At 58.6% G+C, this 16811-nt stretch overlaps 1 protein-coding gene across 9 annotated transcripts in view; it reads right to left on the bottom strand.

The window, feature by feature from the left end:
* Positions 1–525: 525 nt before the first annotated feature.
* Positions 526–16811, bottom strand: part of DCTN1 (dynactin subunit 1) — a 54932-nt gene continuing 38646 nt past the window's right edge. For 7 of the 9 annotated variants that reach the window (XM_072927850.1, XM_041715585.2, XM_041715586.2 and 4 more), the window contains 22 exons: positions 16589–16667; positions 15927–16086; positions 15074–15178; positions 14731–14922; positions 13435–13551; positions 12790–12942; positions 11777–11937; positions 10960–11128; positions 10547–10615; positions 10049–10111; positions 8605–8754; positions 7814–7975; positions 6477–6608; positions 6224–6352; positions 5680–5822; positions 5274–5440; positions 4951–4965; positions 4550–4683; positions 3178–3367; positions 1996–2072; positions 1659–1748; positions 526–869 (listed from right to left, as the gene is read on the bottom strand). In XM_072927850.1, coding sequence (XP_072783951.1) covers positions 732–869; positions 1659–1748; positions 1996–2072; positions 3178–3367; positions 4550–4683; positions 4951–4965; positions 5274–5440; positions 5680–5822; positions 6224–6352; positions 6477–6608; positions 7814–7975; positions 8605–8754; positions 10049–10111; positions 10547–10615; positions 10960–11128; positions 11777–11937; positions 12790–12942; positions 13435–13551; positions 14731–14922; positions 15074–15178; positions 15927–16086; positions 16589–16667 — 2795 coding nt within the window. In that variant the 3' untranslated portion in view covers positions 526–731. The remainder of the gene's footprint in view (positions 870–1658; positions 1749–1995; positions 2073–3177; positions 3368–4549; positions 4684–4950; positions 4966–5273; positions 5441–5679; positions 5823–6223; positions 6353–6476; positions 6609–7813; positions 7976–8604; positions 8755–10048; positions 10112–10546; positions 10616–10959; positions 11129–11776; positions 11938–12789; positions 12943–13434; positions 13552–14730; positions 14923–15073; positions 15179–15926; positions 16087–16588; positions 16668–16811) is intronic. The other 2 variants (XM_030270443.4, XM_030270447.4) reach the window with 1 other exon arrangement.

A 16811-nucleotide genomic window follows, 5' to 3' on the forward strand; every position in this document is an offset into this window, starting at 1 on the left:
GCGCCGGCCAATGGGAGCCGCGCGCGCGCAACAGGCCCCGCCCCTTTCCGCGCGGTTCGGTGCGCGCGCGGCCGCACGTGGCGGGAGCCGCCCCCCCCCCCCCCCCCCCCAAAATGTCCCCCCAATGTCCCCACGGTGCCACTCCGGGACCCCAAATGTCCCCACGGTGCCACCCCGGGACCCCCGATGGCCCCGTGTCCCCTCCTGGGACCCTCAGTGCCCTCCAAGCGTCCCCCTGCTCCCATCCGGGACCCCCAAATGTCTCCCGGTGCCATCCCAGTGTCCCCGAATGTCACCGTGGTTCCATCCCGGCGCTCTCCGTGACCCCAGGATCCTCAGTCCCCTCCCGGGACTCCCGCTGCCCCTCCCGGACCCCTCCTGTGACCCCCTCCCGGTGTCCTGCCAGTCCCTTTTCTTCTCCGCCGTGTCCCACGCGAAGCCCCCGGTGTCCCCGCAGTGTCCCCGCAGTGTCCCCGCAGTGTCCCCGCAGTGTCCCCGCCCGGTGCCCGGTTCCAGGCGCAGGAGGCGCGTCCAGGGAACTTTTATTGGATGCCAGGAGCACGGGGGGGCCGCAGCCCCGGCCCCGCGGGGGTCCCGGGGGGGTCTGTAGTGTCCGAGAGCAGCGCGGGGAGCCCGAATCCCCCCGGGAAAAGCGGCTCCGGCTCCCACCCGCGAGTGGGACCGGCGTGGGGTGGGGGGACAGCGGGGTGGGGGTCCCTCGGGGGGGCGGATCAGGCGACGAAGTGCTGGCGGAGGTGCTGGAGCAGGTCGGGGGTGAGCAGTACCCGGTGGGCCTGGCCGTGCCCCGGTGCGCACGGGATTGTCACCCGCCCGCACAGCGCCGGGCCCTGCGCCTGCTCCTGCTTGGCCTGCGGGGACACGCCACGCTCGGAGCCGCCCCAGGGACCCCGGCAGGTTATGGGGTGCTGGGGTGGGGCAGGGGGTCCTACCCGCCCCATCCCTCGGGAACGGGGGAGCCCGAGGGATTGGGGTGTGTCAGAACAAGGATCAGGAACGGGGTTCCTTGGGGTGGATTGGGGCCCCTCAGGGATGGGAGTTTTGTGTGAGGGGGGTCCCTCAGGTATGGGGGATCCCTGGAGATTGGGGTTCCTCAAGACTGGGGTCCCTCGAAATTGGGGGGCCCTCAGGAACGGGTTTTTTGTGACTGGTGTCTCTTGGAATCAGGGTTCCCTCAAGACTGAGAGACCCCTTTGGGATTGGGGTCCCTCGGAATTGGGGGGACTGAGAGACCCCTTTGGGATTGGGGTCCCTCAGGACTGGGGCTCTCAGAGCTGGGGGTCCCAGTGGCTGCTGTGGGTCATGGGGTGCTGGGGTGGAGCAGGGGGTCCTCACCCGCCCCATCCCTTGGGAACAGGGGATCCCTTGGGATTGGGGTTTGTCAGAACAGGGGGGTCCCTCAAAACTGGGGATCAGGAACAGGGGTCCCTTGGGATGCACTGGGGCCCCTCAGGGACGGGAGTTTCTGGTGATTGGGGTCCCTGGAGACTGGGGTTCCTCGAAATTGGGGGGCCCTCAGGAACGGGTTTTTTGTGACCTTGGGATCAGGGTTCCCTCAATACTGAGGGACACCTTTGGGATTGGGGTCCCTCAGGACTGGGGCTCTCAGAGCTGGGGGTCCCTGGGGATGGGGCTCTCACCTTCAGGAAGGAAGAGGACGGGAAGGTGCCGAAGGTGGTGGAGACGCCGGCGCCCGGCTGCTGCTGAACCATCTCCCGCAGCGTGTCGTCCTGGGGGGCACAGCAAGGTCACCCCAAAATCCACCCCGTGGGGACCCTTGTCACCCCCCAGAGCCCCTCACCCACCCTGGGCAGAAATCAGAGGGGTCAAACCCGACTGTTTTGGGAGGAGAAGGGGAATGGGACTGGGTAGCACCTTGTCCCCTCGCTGCCACCAGGTGCCACCAGCCCTGGTGGGCTGGAGGGCAGGGCTGGGGGTGCCACCAGGTCCCCCACGCTGGAGGAGACCCTTCCTCACCTTCAGGGCGTCGATGGAGTTCTTGAGGGCGCAGAGCCGGGCCGTCTGCTCCAGCAGCCGCGCCGACGAGCTCCTTGCTGCGGACATGGGAAGGGAGGGATGGGCATGGGGGGCACGGACACACCGAGCAGCTGTGACCCCCTCAGGCTGGCACCGGGTGGGTTTTGGGAGGTTTGATCTCCTCAGGCTGGTACCAGCTGGGTTTTGGGGTATTTCATCTCCTCAGATTGACACCAGGTGGGTTTTGGGGTATTTGATCTCCTCAGATTGGTACTGGGTGGGTTTGGGGGGATTTTTACCTCCTCAGGCTGGTACCAGGTGGGTTTTGGGGGATTTGATCTCCTCAGATTGATACTGGGTGGATTTTGAGGGGTTTGACCCCCTTAGATTAGTACTAGGTGGGTTTTGGGGTGTTTGAACTCCTCAGCTTGGTAAGAGCTGGGTTTTGGGGGATTTTTACCTCCTCAGGTTGGTACCAGCTAGGTTTTGGGAGGTTTGATCTCCTCAGGCTGGTACTGGGTGGGTTTTGGGGGATTTTTACCTCCTCAGGTTGGTACCAGGTGGGTTTTGGGGGGATTTTTACCTCCTCAGGTTGGTACCAGGTGGGTTTTGGGAGGTTTGATCTCCTCAGATTGATACTGGGTGGGTTTTGGGGGGTTTGACCCCCTTAGATTAGTACTAGGTGGGTTTTGGGGGATTTTTACCTCCTCAGGTTGGTACTGGGTGGGTTTTGGGGGATTTTTACCTCCTCAGGTTGGTACCAGGTGGGTTTTGGGGGATTTTTACCTCCTCAGGTTGGTACTGGGTGGGTTTTGGGGGATTTTTACCTCCTCAGGCTGGTACTGGGTGGGTTTTGGGGGATTTTTACCTCCTCAGGTTGGTACCAGCTGTATTTTGGGGAGTTTGACCCCCTTGGATTAGTACCAGGGGGGTTTCAGGGGTTTGAGGAGCTCTGGAGCAGCTCAGCCCCGGGACACTGAGCCACATCCCCAACACACCGATGGCCCTGAGGGGGACAGGGATGGGCACTGTGGGGACACGGAGCTGTCCCTCTCAACCCAAACACCCCAAACTTGCCAGCAGAGCAGCGAGCCCTGCTCCGGGTGCCACGCACAGCTGCCAGTCCCTCTGTGGGCAGCAGGAGAACACCCCAAAATCCCAAGAAACGTTTGTAGGACTTACTGGACTTGCTCTGCCTCATGTCCAGCACCTTGGCGTTGGCGCTGAGCTGGTAGAGGGTCTCCAGGAGCTGCGTGGTCTTGCGGTAGAGGCTCTGCGTGGGCAGCCCCTCGGGCGGCCGCTCCCGCGCCACGGCCACGCGGGGCACCTGCAGCGGGGCCAGGCTGGCCAGCTCCATCCTCATCTGGGCACCCTGGGGTCCACGGAAAGCCCAGTGAGGGATGTGGGAACAGGGAAAAGCGGGTGGGAAAAGGGTGAAGAGAAAAGCAGGGGTGGGAGCAGGGACAGTCCCCGCGGGGCTGGTTGGATTTGGGAGGTGTTAATGAGCTGCTCTGTCCAGTCCGTGAATTAATATTCATGAGAGTAGTTGGTTAATTGGATTGTCTGCTGCTGTGTGCACCTTGGGGTGGTTCATTAATCAATCAAGCAAGCAATTAATCAATCGGGTTGTGCCAGTGGCATCAGCAGCAGCCCCAGTTCCACCAGCATTCCCAGCTCGCAGTGCTGACCCTGCTCTCAGCCCCTTCTCCTGGAGCACTCCGGATGGGAGCGGGTTCTCCAGCTCATCCCATATCCCACAGGGATCCCACCCCATGGGATCAAATCCCACAGGGATCACATCCTGCAGGGATCCCATCCCACGGGGATCACAGCCTAACCAGATCCCATCCCACAGGAGTCACATCCCACAGGGATCACATCCCACAGGGATCACATCCCATCTCACATGGATCCCATCCCAACCGTATCCCATCCCACAGGGATCCCATCCCAACCAGATCCCATCTGAACCGGATCACATCCCACAGGAATCACATCCCATCCAACATGAATCCCATCCCAACCAGATCCCATCCAAACCAGATCCCATCCCACATGGATATCACATCCCACAGGAATCACATCCCATGGAGATCCCATCCCATCCCACATGGATCCCATCCAAACCAGATCCCATCTGAACTAGATCCCATCCCACAGGAAACACATCCCACAGGGATCACATCCCATCCCACATGAATCCCATCCCAACTAGATCCCATCCCACATGGATCCCATCCCAACCGGATCCCATCCCACAGGAATCACATCCCATGGAGATCCCATCCCATCCCACATGGATCCCATCCCACATGGATCAATCCCATCCCACATGGATCCCATCCCAACCAGATCCCATCTGAACCGGATCCCATCCCACATGGATCCCATCCCACATCGATCCAATCCCATGGGGATCCCATCCCATGGGGATCACATCCCATGGGGATCACATCCCATCCCACATGGATCCCATCCAACCAGATCCCATCCCAACCGGATCCCATCCCATGGGGATCCCATCCCACAGGGATCCCACCCCATTCCCCCCAACCTTGAGCAGGTTGTTCTCGTTCTTGAGGTGTTTCAGGGAGAGCTGCAGGGCGTCGATCTGCTGCAGCAGGAGCGGCGAATCCTTCACCTGCACGGGGCCGGAGCCGCCTCCGGGCACCTGCGCGGCACCAACGCCTGCGGGGGGCGCTGCCATCAGCGCTGCCACCCCTGATGTGGCACCTCCCAGTGCTCCTTCCCAAGGCTCTCCAGCTGCGGGTCACCCCTCTCCACATCCATCGCAGTTCCATGCTCATCCCTCCCTTCCCAACCCCGCTGGAGCCACCAGGGCTGGCAGCATCCGAGCAGCACCCGGATCCTTCCCGGAGCTGTGTCCCAGGGTTTGGGTGTCCTGGGATCTCACCTCCCCCCTGCCCTGTGCCTGCATGCAGAGTGTGTCCATACCTCGCTGCTGTTCCTCTGCAGCACAGGGAGAGGGGCCGGGAGAGACAAGAAAAATCAGGATTAAAGCCCCGGATTGGGCTGGAGCAGTTCTGGGCTCCCACGGCCACATCTGGGGCTGAGCCCATTCCCAGCAGCTGGCAGTGACCCAAGCAGGGTCCCTGCAATGCTCCCCTAGAGCCAGGGGCTGCTCCTGCTCCTTTGGGAACCAGAATGTGCCTGCAACATTCCTGGCAGCCGGCACTGGGAATGTGGGAGAGGCAGGAGCTGCTGTGGGAGGAGCACCATTCCCAAATTGCTGGTCACACCCCAGCCCCGTCCCTCACCTCCGGCGATGCCCGACACGATGGAGGCCACGCCCGAGGCCGGCGCCCCCCGCAGCCCCTCGATGGTTCTCTTGGACTGGTTGTTCAGGCGCTGCTTCAGCTCCACCTTCTCCGACTCCAGCTGGTCAATGTCAGCCTGGAGAGCATCCATGGTCTCCTCAAACTCCCTGGGGAGAGCACAGAGGGATGTGTGAGGATGCTGCTTGTCCAGGACCCCTTATCCTGTCCCTCCATCCCTTGTTCCCAGTCCCTCTCCAGCTCTCCTGGAGCCCCTTTTCTTCCCTTGTCCAAGTGGACATTCCCAGCTGTCCCAGCCTAGCTCCAAGGAGAGGGAATCCAGCTCTTGGAGCAGCTCCGTGCCTTCCTCTGGACGAGCTCCACACCCCCAGCCCCATCCCAAACTCACTTCTCCTTCTTTTTGAGCAGGGTCTGGGTCTCATCCAGCTTGGTCTGGATCTTCTCCACGCGGTCATCGGCGTCCTTGGAGGCGCTGTCCAGCTTCTTCTCCAGCAGGCTGAGCCGCACGTTGGCCTCGCTGAGCTCCTCGCCCTGGGGCAGCAGGGAGGGAATCAGGGAGCTGGGGGAGCTGGGGGAGCCCCCACATCACCAGCACCCACAGCTGGAACCCAGAACAACTCCCAGCTCCAACCCTGTGCACCCCAGAACATGGTGAGGGCAAGATCTGGATGGCAGCACCTCCCTGCCCATGGGAAAAACATCCCCAGGAGATCTGGATGGGGCTTGGGATCAGCATCTCCATAGGTAGGAAGTCACCTGGAGTGTGGAGGTGAATCCCACAGCAGCCAGGAAGGCAGGGATGGGTGAGGGACAGGCAGGGATGGGTGAGGGACAGGCAGGGATGGGTGAGGGACAGGCAGGGATCACTGAGGGACAGGCAGGGATGGGTGTGGAGGAGCCAGGAAAGCAGATATCAGTGAGGAACACCTCACCTTGATCTTGAGGGACTTCTTCAGCTCCTTGATGACCGTCTCCCTGTCCTCCAGCTTCAGCCCCAGACCCTCTGCATCCGTGATCTCCGCCCGGAGCGCGGCCGCCCGGAGCTCTGCTGGCGGCGTGGGCTGGACCAGCGGGACAATCGGGATTTTAGGAAGAATCCCAGACACCAGAGCTGCCCAGCTCCCTGTGCTGGGCACCCACAGCCTCCTGGTGACGTGGGTGGTGAGAGAAGAGAGCCCAACCCACCTTGTTCTGCGGGCGGTCAGCGTCGTACTCGCCCTCCTGCATGGCCGTGGCCATCTTGTTCATGGTGGCCATGAGGATGCTGCAGGACTGGCGCAGGCACTCGTAGGGGTTGATGCCCTGGGAGCCATAAATCTGGGAAGGACAGGGAGGACCTGGGTGGTGGCCCTGGGCTGGGCTCACAGCCCCTGACCCACATCCCATAACTGGTGTTTCCCTCTGATGGTTAAAGATGCTCCTCTGATATTTAAGGATGTTCCTCTGATATTTAAAGATGTCCCTCTGATGTTTAAGGGTGTCCCACTGATGTTTAAGATGTTCCTCTGACATTTAAAGATGTTCCTCTGATGGTTAAGGATGTTCCCCTGATATTTAAAGATATTCCTCTGATATTTAAGGGTGTTCCTCTGATATTTAAGGGTGTCCCACTGATGCTTAAGATGTTCCTCTGATGGTTAAGGATGTTCCCCTGATATTTAAAGATGTTCCTCTGATGGTTAAGGATGTTCCTCTGATATTTAAGAATGTCCCTCTGATGTTTAAGGGCATCCCTCTGATGTTTAAAATGTCCCACTGATGTTTAAGATGTTCCTCTGATGGTTAAGGTGTCCCTCTGATGATTAAGGATGTTCCTCTGATTTTTAAGGATGTCCCTTTGGTGTTTAAGAATCATCCTTAAAACCCACATCCAACGCAAAACCTTCACTTCCATTGACAAATCCAACCAACAAAATGCAAAAAATTGCACGCACAAAAATCCAACACCACGTGGATGATTTACAAAAAAATCCACCCCTTGTCCCTTCACCATAATTACACCAAAATCAGCACAAAATCCAGAGACACCACATCCATGGTGTGCAGGGAAAGAGATGGAAAAGGCTCTGGAGAGCTGAGGGGGCTCAGCCTGGAGAAAATGAGGCTCAGGGGAAACCTTGCCTCTCTCTGCAAGAATTCCCCACGAACATTCCACCCTGTGGAATGTGGGAATACGGATGGGATACCTCACCACATCCCCTCAGAGACCAGAGGGACAGCACAGGGCAAGGCACCAAGCACGTGTGGCATTCCCTGGCCTCGTTCCACCTGGGAATGGTGGGAAGGGTGTCCCACCTGGGGATGGTGGGAAGGATTTTTCACCTGAGATGGTGAAGGATGCCCCACCTGGGAATGGTGGGAAGGATTTTTCACCTGGGACTGGTGAAGGGTGTCCCACTGGGGATAGTGAAGGATGTCCCACCTGGGATGGTGAAGGATGCCCCACCTGGGACTGGTGGGAAGGATTTTCCACCTGGGAATGGTGAAGGATGCCCCACCTGGGATGGTGAAGGGTGCCCCACCTGCTCGCTGACTTTGAAGGCCAGCTCCTCGAGGCGCGGGGCCGGCAGCCCCTCGTTCTCGGCCAGCGGCGCGATCAGCTGCGCCCCGGCCGCCGCCACCTCCTGCAGCACGGCCACCACCCACGTCAGGTGCTTCCGGCACTCCAGCAGCGTGTCCGACACCTGGCAGGGCACAGCGGGATCAGCGGGGATGGCACGGACACTGGGATTGGGGGAAATAACGGGACGATGGAGGGAAACGGGTCCTGGCTGTGAATCCAGGTCTCCATCCCAGATGGGAATGCAAAATCCAGATGTCACATCCATCGTGTCCAGGGAGGAGCAGCTGAGGGAGCTGGGAAGGGGCTCAGGCTGGAGAAAAGGGGGATCAGGGGGAACCTTGTGGGAACCAGGGAGGATGGATTTGGGATCTCATCCCAGGGAACAGGGACAGGAGGAGAGGGAACGGCCTCAACCTGGGCCAGGTTGGATATTGGGAAAATTCCTCCTGGGAAGGGCTGTCCCAGCCTGGCACAGGGACAGGGGGAAGTCCCCATCCCTGGGGGGATTTAACATCCACCTGGATGTGGCACTTGGGGACAAGGTCAGTGATGGCTTTGGCAGTGCTGGGGACGTGGTTGGACTCAGGGATCTCCAAGGGATTTTCCAACCTAAACCAATCCCTGATTCCACGATCCCAGCTCAGCCTGCAGCACTTCCCTCTGCCCTGAGCTTCCCTGGGGCGTTTGCTGCTGGCCCAGTGCATGCCACAGCTGCCAGTCTGTGCCGGAGGGGTGTCCCTGTCCCCTCACCTGCGCTCCGAAGCCCAGGGCCGCCGGAATTCCCGGCGCGTCCGTGCCTGGCATGCGGCGCCGGATCTTCTTGCAGAACTGGCGGATGTCGCTGCAGGACGTCTCCAGGTCCTTGAGCAGGATGGCCAGGTCGGCCGCCTCCTGCCCGGCCTGGGGACACAGAAGGACCTCAGAGGGGACACTGGGACATGGGGAGCTCAGAGGGACACGGGGACACACAGGGCACAGGGACAGAGGGGCTCAGAGGGACATGGGAACAGAGGGACACAGAGGGATCTCAGAGAGAGGGACCCTAGAGAGAGGGACCTTATGGGGACACAGGGAGAGAGAGGGACCTTAGAGGGACACGGGAACAGAGGGACATGGGGACACAAAGGGATCTCAGAGAGCAGAACCTCAGAGGGACACAGAGAGGGACCTTAGAGGGACACAGGAACAGAGGGACACGGGGACACAAAGGGACCTTAGAGAGGGGGACCTTACGGGGACACAGGGAGAGAGAGGGACTTTGGAGGGACATGGGACCAAAGGGACCTTAGAGAGAGGGACCTCAGAGGAACACAGGGAGAGAGAGAGGGACCTCAGAGCGACACAGGGAGAGAAGGACACGGGGACACAAAGGGATCTCAGAGAGCACAACCTCAGAGTGACACAGAGAGGGACCTTAGAGGGACACAGGAACAGAGGGACACAAGGACACAGAGGGACCTTAGAGAGAGAGGGACCTCAGAGTGACACACGGGGAGGGAGGGACCCTAGAGAGAGGGACCTTATGGGGACACAGAGAGAGACAGAGGGACTTTAGAGGGACACAGGAACAGAGGGACATGGGGACACAAAGGGACCTCAGAGAGAAGGACCTTACGGGGACACAGGGAGAGAGAGGGACTTTAGAGGGACACAAGAACCAAGGGACGTGGGGACACAAAGGGACCTTAGAGAGAGGGACCTCAGAGGAACATGGAGAGAGGAAGAGGGACCTTAGAGGGACATGGGAACCGAAGGACACAGGGACATGGAGGGACCTTAGAGAGCAGAACCTCAGAGTGACACAGAGAGGGACCTTAGAGGGACACAGGAACAGAGGGACACGGGGACACAAAGGGACCTTAGAGAGAAGGACCTCAGAGGGACACAAGACTGCAGAGGGACCTCAGAAGGTCACAGGGAGAGAGAGGGACATGGAGGGACCTCAGAGGGACACGGAGACAGAGGGACACAGAGGGACCTTAGGCAGAGAGAGCTCTGGCGGACACAGGGACAGAGAGGGAGCTTGGAAGGACATGAGAGACCGGGAAGGACCTCAGCCAGAAGGACAAGAAGGAATCTCAGACAGAGGGACATGGGGACAGCAGGAAGGTGGCACGTGCCCAGCCATCCTGGCAGGTGCTACCTGGAGGAAGATCCTACCTGGAGGAAGATCCTACCTGGAGGAAGATCCTACCTGGAGGAAGGCCCGCAGCCGGCACACCTCCACCCCCATGCAGTCCAAGGCACTCTGGGTGAACTGTGGGCACAGGGATCCTCAGCACAGGGACAGGGACAGGGACAGGGACAGGGACAGGGACAGGGACAGGGACAGGGACAGGGACAGGATGGGTCTCAGGGAACACTGGAGCTTCAGTCCCAAGAATTCCAGGATGGACCCTGCCACCACCCCAGGATTTTCAGGAGCAGGGAAATGGGCTGAGGCAGTCAGGCTATTTCTGGTCTGTTTTGTTTTTATCCGGGGGGTGCAGGATGCTGGTTCTTCCCTTGGGAAATCTGGGATGCAACCCCCACCCTGAGACATGAGGGTCTCCACACTCCCATTCCTGCTCTTCTCGTCCCCATGTCCCCATTCCCTGACCCCAGTGCCACCACTGGGGAGTGGCAGCAGGGACATCTCCCCCCCCACACAAAGGTGGAAAAGAGGGATCAGGGAAGGGTTGTCCCCACTCACCTTGATGTGGTCGGCCAGCTGCAGGGTGCAGTCCTCAGCCTGGTCGGCCAGGTGGATGCTGTACAGGTGCTGTGGGAATGCCAGGATCAGCATCCACATGGAAAAAAATCCAATGTGGGAACACTCAGAAAAAACCCAAATTTTGAGGGTTTGGGCCATTTTTTTAAATGGAAGTAACAACAGTGCCCCAAAAGAGCTGGTGGAGCTTAATTCCACAGGTGAGCAGCATGGAATGAAGGAATGTGGGGTGGCAGAACTGCATCCCGCAGGGACACAGAGCAGGGGACACAGCCACGGTCACCTGAGTGACAACAGCCAGAGGAAAGGGCTGCCAAAAGGAGCTCAATCCCAGCTGATCCATGTCCAACAGGTGAGGTGGCACCTGCCCCCGGTGCCACCACCCCCTGCCCCACCTGGTAGTACTTGATGGCTTTGGTGAGCGGCTCCACGTTGACGGTCTCGTCCAGCTGGTCCTTGTGGAGCAGCTCGATCAGGAAGTCCAGGGAGCGCTCGTGGACGCTCATCTCGGGGTACAGGGTCCCCACCTTCTTGTACACCTCCACGCTGCAGCGGTTCAGGGCCCTGAGGGCACAGGGACAAGGGGCTGGGGGCATCTCCGGGCAGGACTTGGGAAACCAGAGCCCTGAGGCACTGCTGGCCTGGGGACAGGGACACAGATGTGACCTGGCTGGTGCTGGAGGTCCTCCCCAGGGGGACAACAGGAGGTTGATGGAGATGTGACCCCTCGCAAGGGAATAAGGGGATCCTGCTGCTTCTTTGTAGCTTGGCTCCCAAAATTCCTTCTCTTGAGAAGGAGAAGGGGAACCCATCCTTCTTTTCTAGCCTGGCTCCCAAAATCCCTTCTCATGTCACCCATTGGGAAGGACACACAGAGGTCACAGAGAAGGGGATCCTCATAAGGGAACAAAGGGATTCCACTGCTTTTTTCTAGTTTGGTTCCCAAAATCCCTTCCCATGTCACCCTTTGGGAGGGACACAGAGAGGTCATGGAGAAAGGGATCCCAGAGCTTTTTCTTTGTTTTTTTTTTTTTTTCCCGAGCCCAGCTCCCAAAATCCCATCCCTTGGGAAAGCCACACACGGAAGGAAGGTCACAGAGAAATGACCCCACGTCGAGGCAATAAAAGCAACCCTAGCAGCCTTTCCCAGCCCGGTCCCCAAACCCCAGGAACTGCAGCCCGGAGGGAGGGCAGGGTGGGGCGGGCACTCACTGCTCGTATTTGTGGAGCGTGGCCTGGAGCAGGCTCAGGGAATAGACGAGGCCGGCGGCGAAGCTGAGCTGCTCCCCGGGCGCCCCGCGCAGCCCCGCGCGCTCCGCGCAGCTCTCGCTCAGCTCGAACCTCTCCTGCGCCTGTTTGCTGATCAGCTCGGCCTGGAGGGACAGGGAAATCCTTCAGGGCATCCCACACTTCCCTGCTGTGTGCTGCTGAGCTCTGGGTGACAGCCCCTGCACCCCCAAAATGTCACCTGTCCTTGCACTGATCACTCTCACCGCTGAGACACCGCCCCTGGCTGCTTCTTCCCCTTCCCTTCTCCCAGACCATTTTATGCTGCCCTGATTTTTAAAAGTGTTTTCTTTTATAGTTCTTTTGGAAGTTTTACAAGTTCTCATAAAGTTTCTTTAACTTTCTGATAATGTTTACACATTTGAGAGTCGGAGTTCCCACACGATTTCACATATAAATGGAATAGTTTGCATATTTCTCTGGAAGTGCAGAGAAATGATTAATTGATTGATCTTTGGAGCAGTGTGGTTGGAGGGGTGGTAATTCCATCCTCCAACCCACGGTCACCTTTGGAATTCTATAAATACCAGATGTTTGAATAAAACTGGGTCTTTTTCTCTCTTGAAAAGTTTCTCTTCTCTTTTACCAAGTTTCTGTGTACTCATTTCGTGTCCAATAGTGACAATTTTATAATCGTGGAATCATGGAATTACTCTGGTTGGAAAAGTCCCTTAAGGCCATCGAGTCCAACTGTTCCCCAAGCACCAGCACTGAGCATGTCCCCAAGTCAAACACCCACAGCACTGTTAAATCCCCCTGTCCCGGCCTGGACAACCTTTTCCAGAAGGAATTTTCCCAATATCCCACCTGCACCCCTGCAGGGATGGCAACTCAAGAACTTTGGGAAGTTCTCCAACAGCAAACACTCAAAATCCCCAATTTCCCTGGGGACAGAGGTGCTGTTTGCCAGCCTGGGGGCTCTCCCCAGCCTGTCCCACCTTGCAGATGAGGCGTGGGATGAGCAGGAGCACCAGGACGCAGTCGTGGTCGCCGCCGTGCCGCAGGAAGCTGTCGGGCATGAAGGAGGTGAGGAGGGACACGTGGCGATTGGCCTGCTGCACTTCCATCTGCCGCAGCTCCATCTCGATGGCCTGAGGGACACTCAGTCAACCCAGCACTTCCAGGCCTGGGGCAGCCAGAGTTTCTCTGGGAAATCCCTTCCAGGGCCTCACCACCCTCACAGGGAAGAATTTGTCCCCAATATCCCATCTAAATGTCCACTTTTCCAGTGGGAGCCATTCCCTGTGTCCTGTCCCTGCTGGCTTTGTCCCCAGTCCCTCTCCAGCTCTCCTGGAGCCCCTCTAGGCTCTGGAATGGGCTCTGAGCTCTCCCTGGAGCTTTCCCTTCTCCAGGTGAGCACCCCCAGCCTGACTCCAGAGCAGAAGGGCTCCAAAATCCTGGAATGGTTTGGGTTGGAAGGACCTTAAATCCCATCTCATCCCACCCCTTGCCATGGGCAGGGACACCTCCCACTAGCTCAGGTTGCTCCAAGTCCTGTCCAGCCTGGCTTTGGACACTTCCAGGGACAACCACAACTGTCCCAGGCCATGGATAAGCCCACCCAGGTCTCCTGCTGGCCCTACCTTGGCGTGGGCTTTCGTCTCTGCAAATTTGATCTTGAAGTCGAACATCTCGGGGGGCGGCTGCTGCTGCTTCTCCGCAGATGCTTCCTGCTGGCTCATCAGCTCCCGGTTCACGTCCTGGCCACAGGGAATGGGACACAGGGACATGGGGATCAGGGACCCCACAGCCCCTGCAAGCCCCTCCTCCTTGGGGGGCTCCCTGTGCAGCACCCAGCCAAGGCAGAGGGGAGGGAGAGGCACCAAGCGTGTTCCAGTCCGGGAATATCCACAGGCTCATTCCCCAGCTCCCTTCCCTGCCGGCAGACCTGAGCCCAGGGCTGGGATAGCCCCTACAGGGAAGAATTTTTTCCCAATACCCATCTCAATCTCCACTTTTCCAATGGGAAGCCATGTGTCCTGTCTCTCCAACCCTTGTCCCAAGTCCCTCTGCAGCTCTCCTGGAGCCCCTTTAAGGCACTGAGGTCTCCTTGAAGCCTTTATGGGCATTCCCAGCTCTGCCAGCCTGTCCCTGCAGGAGAAGGCACTGGGGGATCCCAATTTGTGGGAATCCAGAGCTTCCCTCTGGCTGCCCTGGCTGCCCTGGGACCCTGGCAGGGGTCAGGAACCCCCCTGGACAGAGCCCCCAGAGACACTGTCTGTGATCTCTGCCCATGGAAAAGAGTTTTCAATCTTACAGGATGAATTACAAGCTCTGAGTGTTTGATATAAGTAATAATTAAGTGTGGCACGGGTGCAAAAGTAAAATTTTAGGTTTCTAGATTAGGGGTCCAAAGGGGACAAGATGGAGGAAATTGGGTGTGTCTTGTCCTTTTTCTCCTTCTTCATGCCCTCAATGTTTCACTGTGGTGTTGGCATTTTTCTGTTGGTTTAGGCTGGGGACACACTGTCCAACGTAGGTGACAGATATTGGCACGTTATTGTAAATCCAGCACAGGTAGTTTGTGGTATTTAATGTTTGTACCATCCCACTGAGGGCAGAGCCCCACACGCTGCCCTGCAGGACAGAGCTGCGGCAGGGCAGCAGAACATGTTAGAGATAAACAGAATAAACAACCTTGAAACCAGCACAGACGAATTATGGCTTCTTCTTTGGCAGCGGGGCAGAAAGACAGAGACTTTCTACAATCTCAGAATCATCAATACCACAGATTCTGACACCTATGGAAGCTCCACGAACCCCTAAGCCCCAAGCTGTGTCCTGTGGTGCCCAGGACATTCCCAAGGGATGCTCCCTCTGGCTCTCCTGGCCGCCAGGTGAGCTCCAGGAGGAGCTGGAGGTGTCCCGAGGAGCCTCACCTGCAGGTGAGCCGTGAGCTCACGGTACTTTTTGATGGTCTGCTGGTAGTCGGCCACGGTCTCCTGCGCGGCCTCCACGCGCTTCTCGGCCTCGCGCACGCGCGCCGTGGCCATGTCCAGCTGCTCCCGCAGCTCCAGCTCCGTCTCCCGGGCGTTCTCCTGCAGCTCGTCGTTCATCTCGTTCATGGCTTCCTGCAGGGAGGTGGCACCGTGGGGACAAAGTCACGCGGCGCGGCCCGGACGCGGCCCGGAGCTCTGGAGAGCTTCCCCGAATCCCTCTGGTTCCATCACGGCAGCTCCCAAACCTCTGGAGCAGCTGTTGTCCCAGGGAATTGTGCCTTACCAGGTCCCCGACGGTCTCCCGTAGCTCCCGGACCTTCTCCTCCAGATCCAGGTTTCTCTCTGTCAGAGTCTCCACCATCTCCTCAGCACCCAGCGCTGCGTCCACCTGCCAGGACACACATCCCGATCCATCCATGTTCCAGGACACACATCCCAATCCATCCCTGCTCCAGGACACACATCCCAATCCATCCCTGCCAGGACACACATCCCGATCCATCCGTGTGCCAGGACACACATCCCAGTCCATCCCTGCTCCAGGACACACATCCCAATCCATCCCTGCCAGGACACACATCCCAATCCATCCCTGCCAGGACACACATCCCGATCCATCCCTGCCAGGACACACATCCCAATCCATCCCTGCCAGGACACACATCCCAGTCCATCCCTGCCAGGACACACATCCCAATCTATCCCTACATCCCAATCCATCCCTAACCAGGACACACATCCCGATCCATCCCTGCTCCAGGACACATCCCGATCCATCCCTGCCAGGACACACATCCCAATCCATCCCTGCCAGGACACACATCCCAATCCATCCCTGCTCCAGGACACACATCCCAATCCATCCCTGCTCCAGGACACACATCCCAGTCCATCCCTGCTCCAGAACACATCCCAGTCCATCCCTGCTCCAGGACACCTCCACCTCCAGGCAGAGCCCAGCACTGCCCTGCTGCTGGAACAGTGTTTGGAATTAGGGAATATGGGACCAGGAGTGTTGGTTCCTGCAGTGGGATCACTGCACATGGCTCTCCAAGAGTCTCAATGCCCCAGACGTCCCCAAAATGCCCCGAATTTCCACAGAAAGTCCCAAATATCCCATCCCACTTGTTCCTCACCTGCTCCTTGAGCTCATCCACCGTCTTCTCCGCCTGCTTCACCTCCTCCTGCAGCTTCTCCCGCTGCTGCCGCAGCGACTCCAGCTCCGTGTTCTTCTTCTCCATCTGCTTCTGGAGCTTCACGTGCTCCTGCTTCTCCGAGGCAGACAAGTCCCTCATCCTGGGACGGCCACAGGTCCCATCAGGGCCAGCCCAGGAGCACCAGGTCCCTCCCAAGAGCCCCTGCCCGCTCCAGCCAGGATAACGGAGCTCATCCATCCCCATCTGCCCCTCCCTGCTGAGCAACATTCCCAAAATTCAGTTCATTTACACCAAGGGATGGGCCCCACCTGAAATTCTTGGCTGTGGATTCCCAAACAAAAAGCCCCCAGGCCCTGGAAGGTGGGATCATCCAGGGAAAAGGTAGATCCCAGGGCTGGGCAGGGTCTGGGATACTGAGCACCACATCCATAGGGAATGAGGCATGGGAATGGCCTGGAGTGTCATTGTCCCCATCCCCACCGATCCCCTGTGACAAGGGACTCTCCCTTCCCTGTGGATGCTTTAAGAGCTTGGCAAAGATCCCAGAGCCATCAGCAGGAATGACACAGGCTGCTCCAGAGAAAGATTGGGATCACAAGAGGCCTGGGAAGGAATCTGGGGAAGCAGAGGTGGGCTCCTACCTGACCAGAGCCTCCTTGAGCCTGGCGTTCTGCTCCTCCAGCTGTTTGACCTGGTAGCTGGATGCTGCTCCATCCGAGCCTGCGGAGGAAGGGAAGAATCAGAATCCCAAAATCCCAAACTGGTTTGGGTGGAGGAAGCCTAAATCCCACCCATTCCCACCTCCTGCCAAGGGCAGGGACATCTCCCACTATCCAGGGTGCTCCAAGCCCTGTCCAACCTGGC

This window comes from Taeniopygia guttata, chromosome 4 (assembly GCF_048771995.1).
Source record: "Taeniopygia guttata chromosome 4, bTaeGut7.mat, whole genome shotgun sequence".
Taxonomy (NCBI): Eukaryota; Metazoa; Chordata; class Aves; order Passeriformes; family Estrildidae; genus Taeniopygia; species Taeniopygia guttata.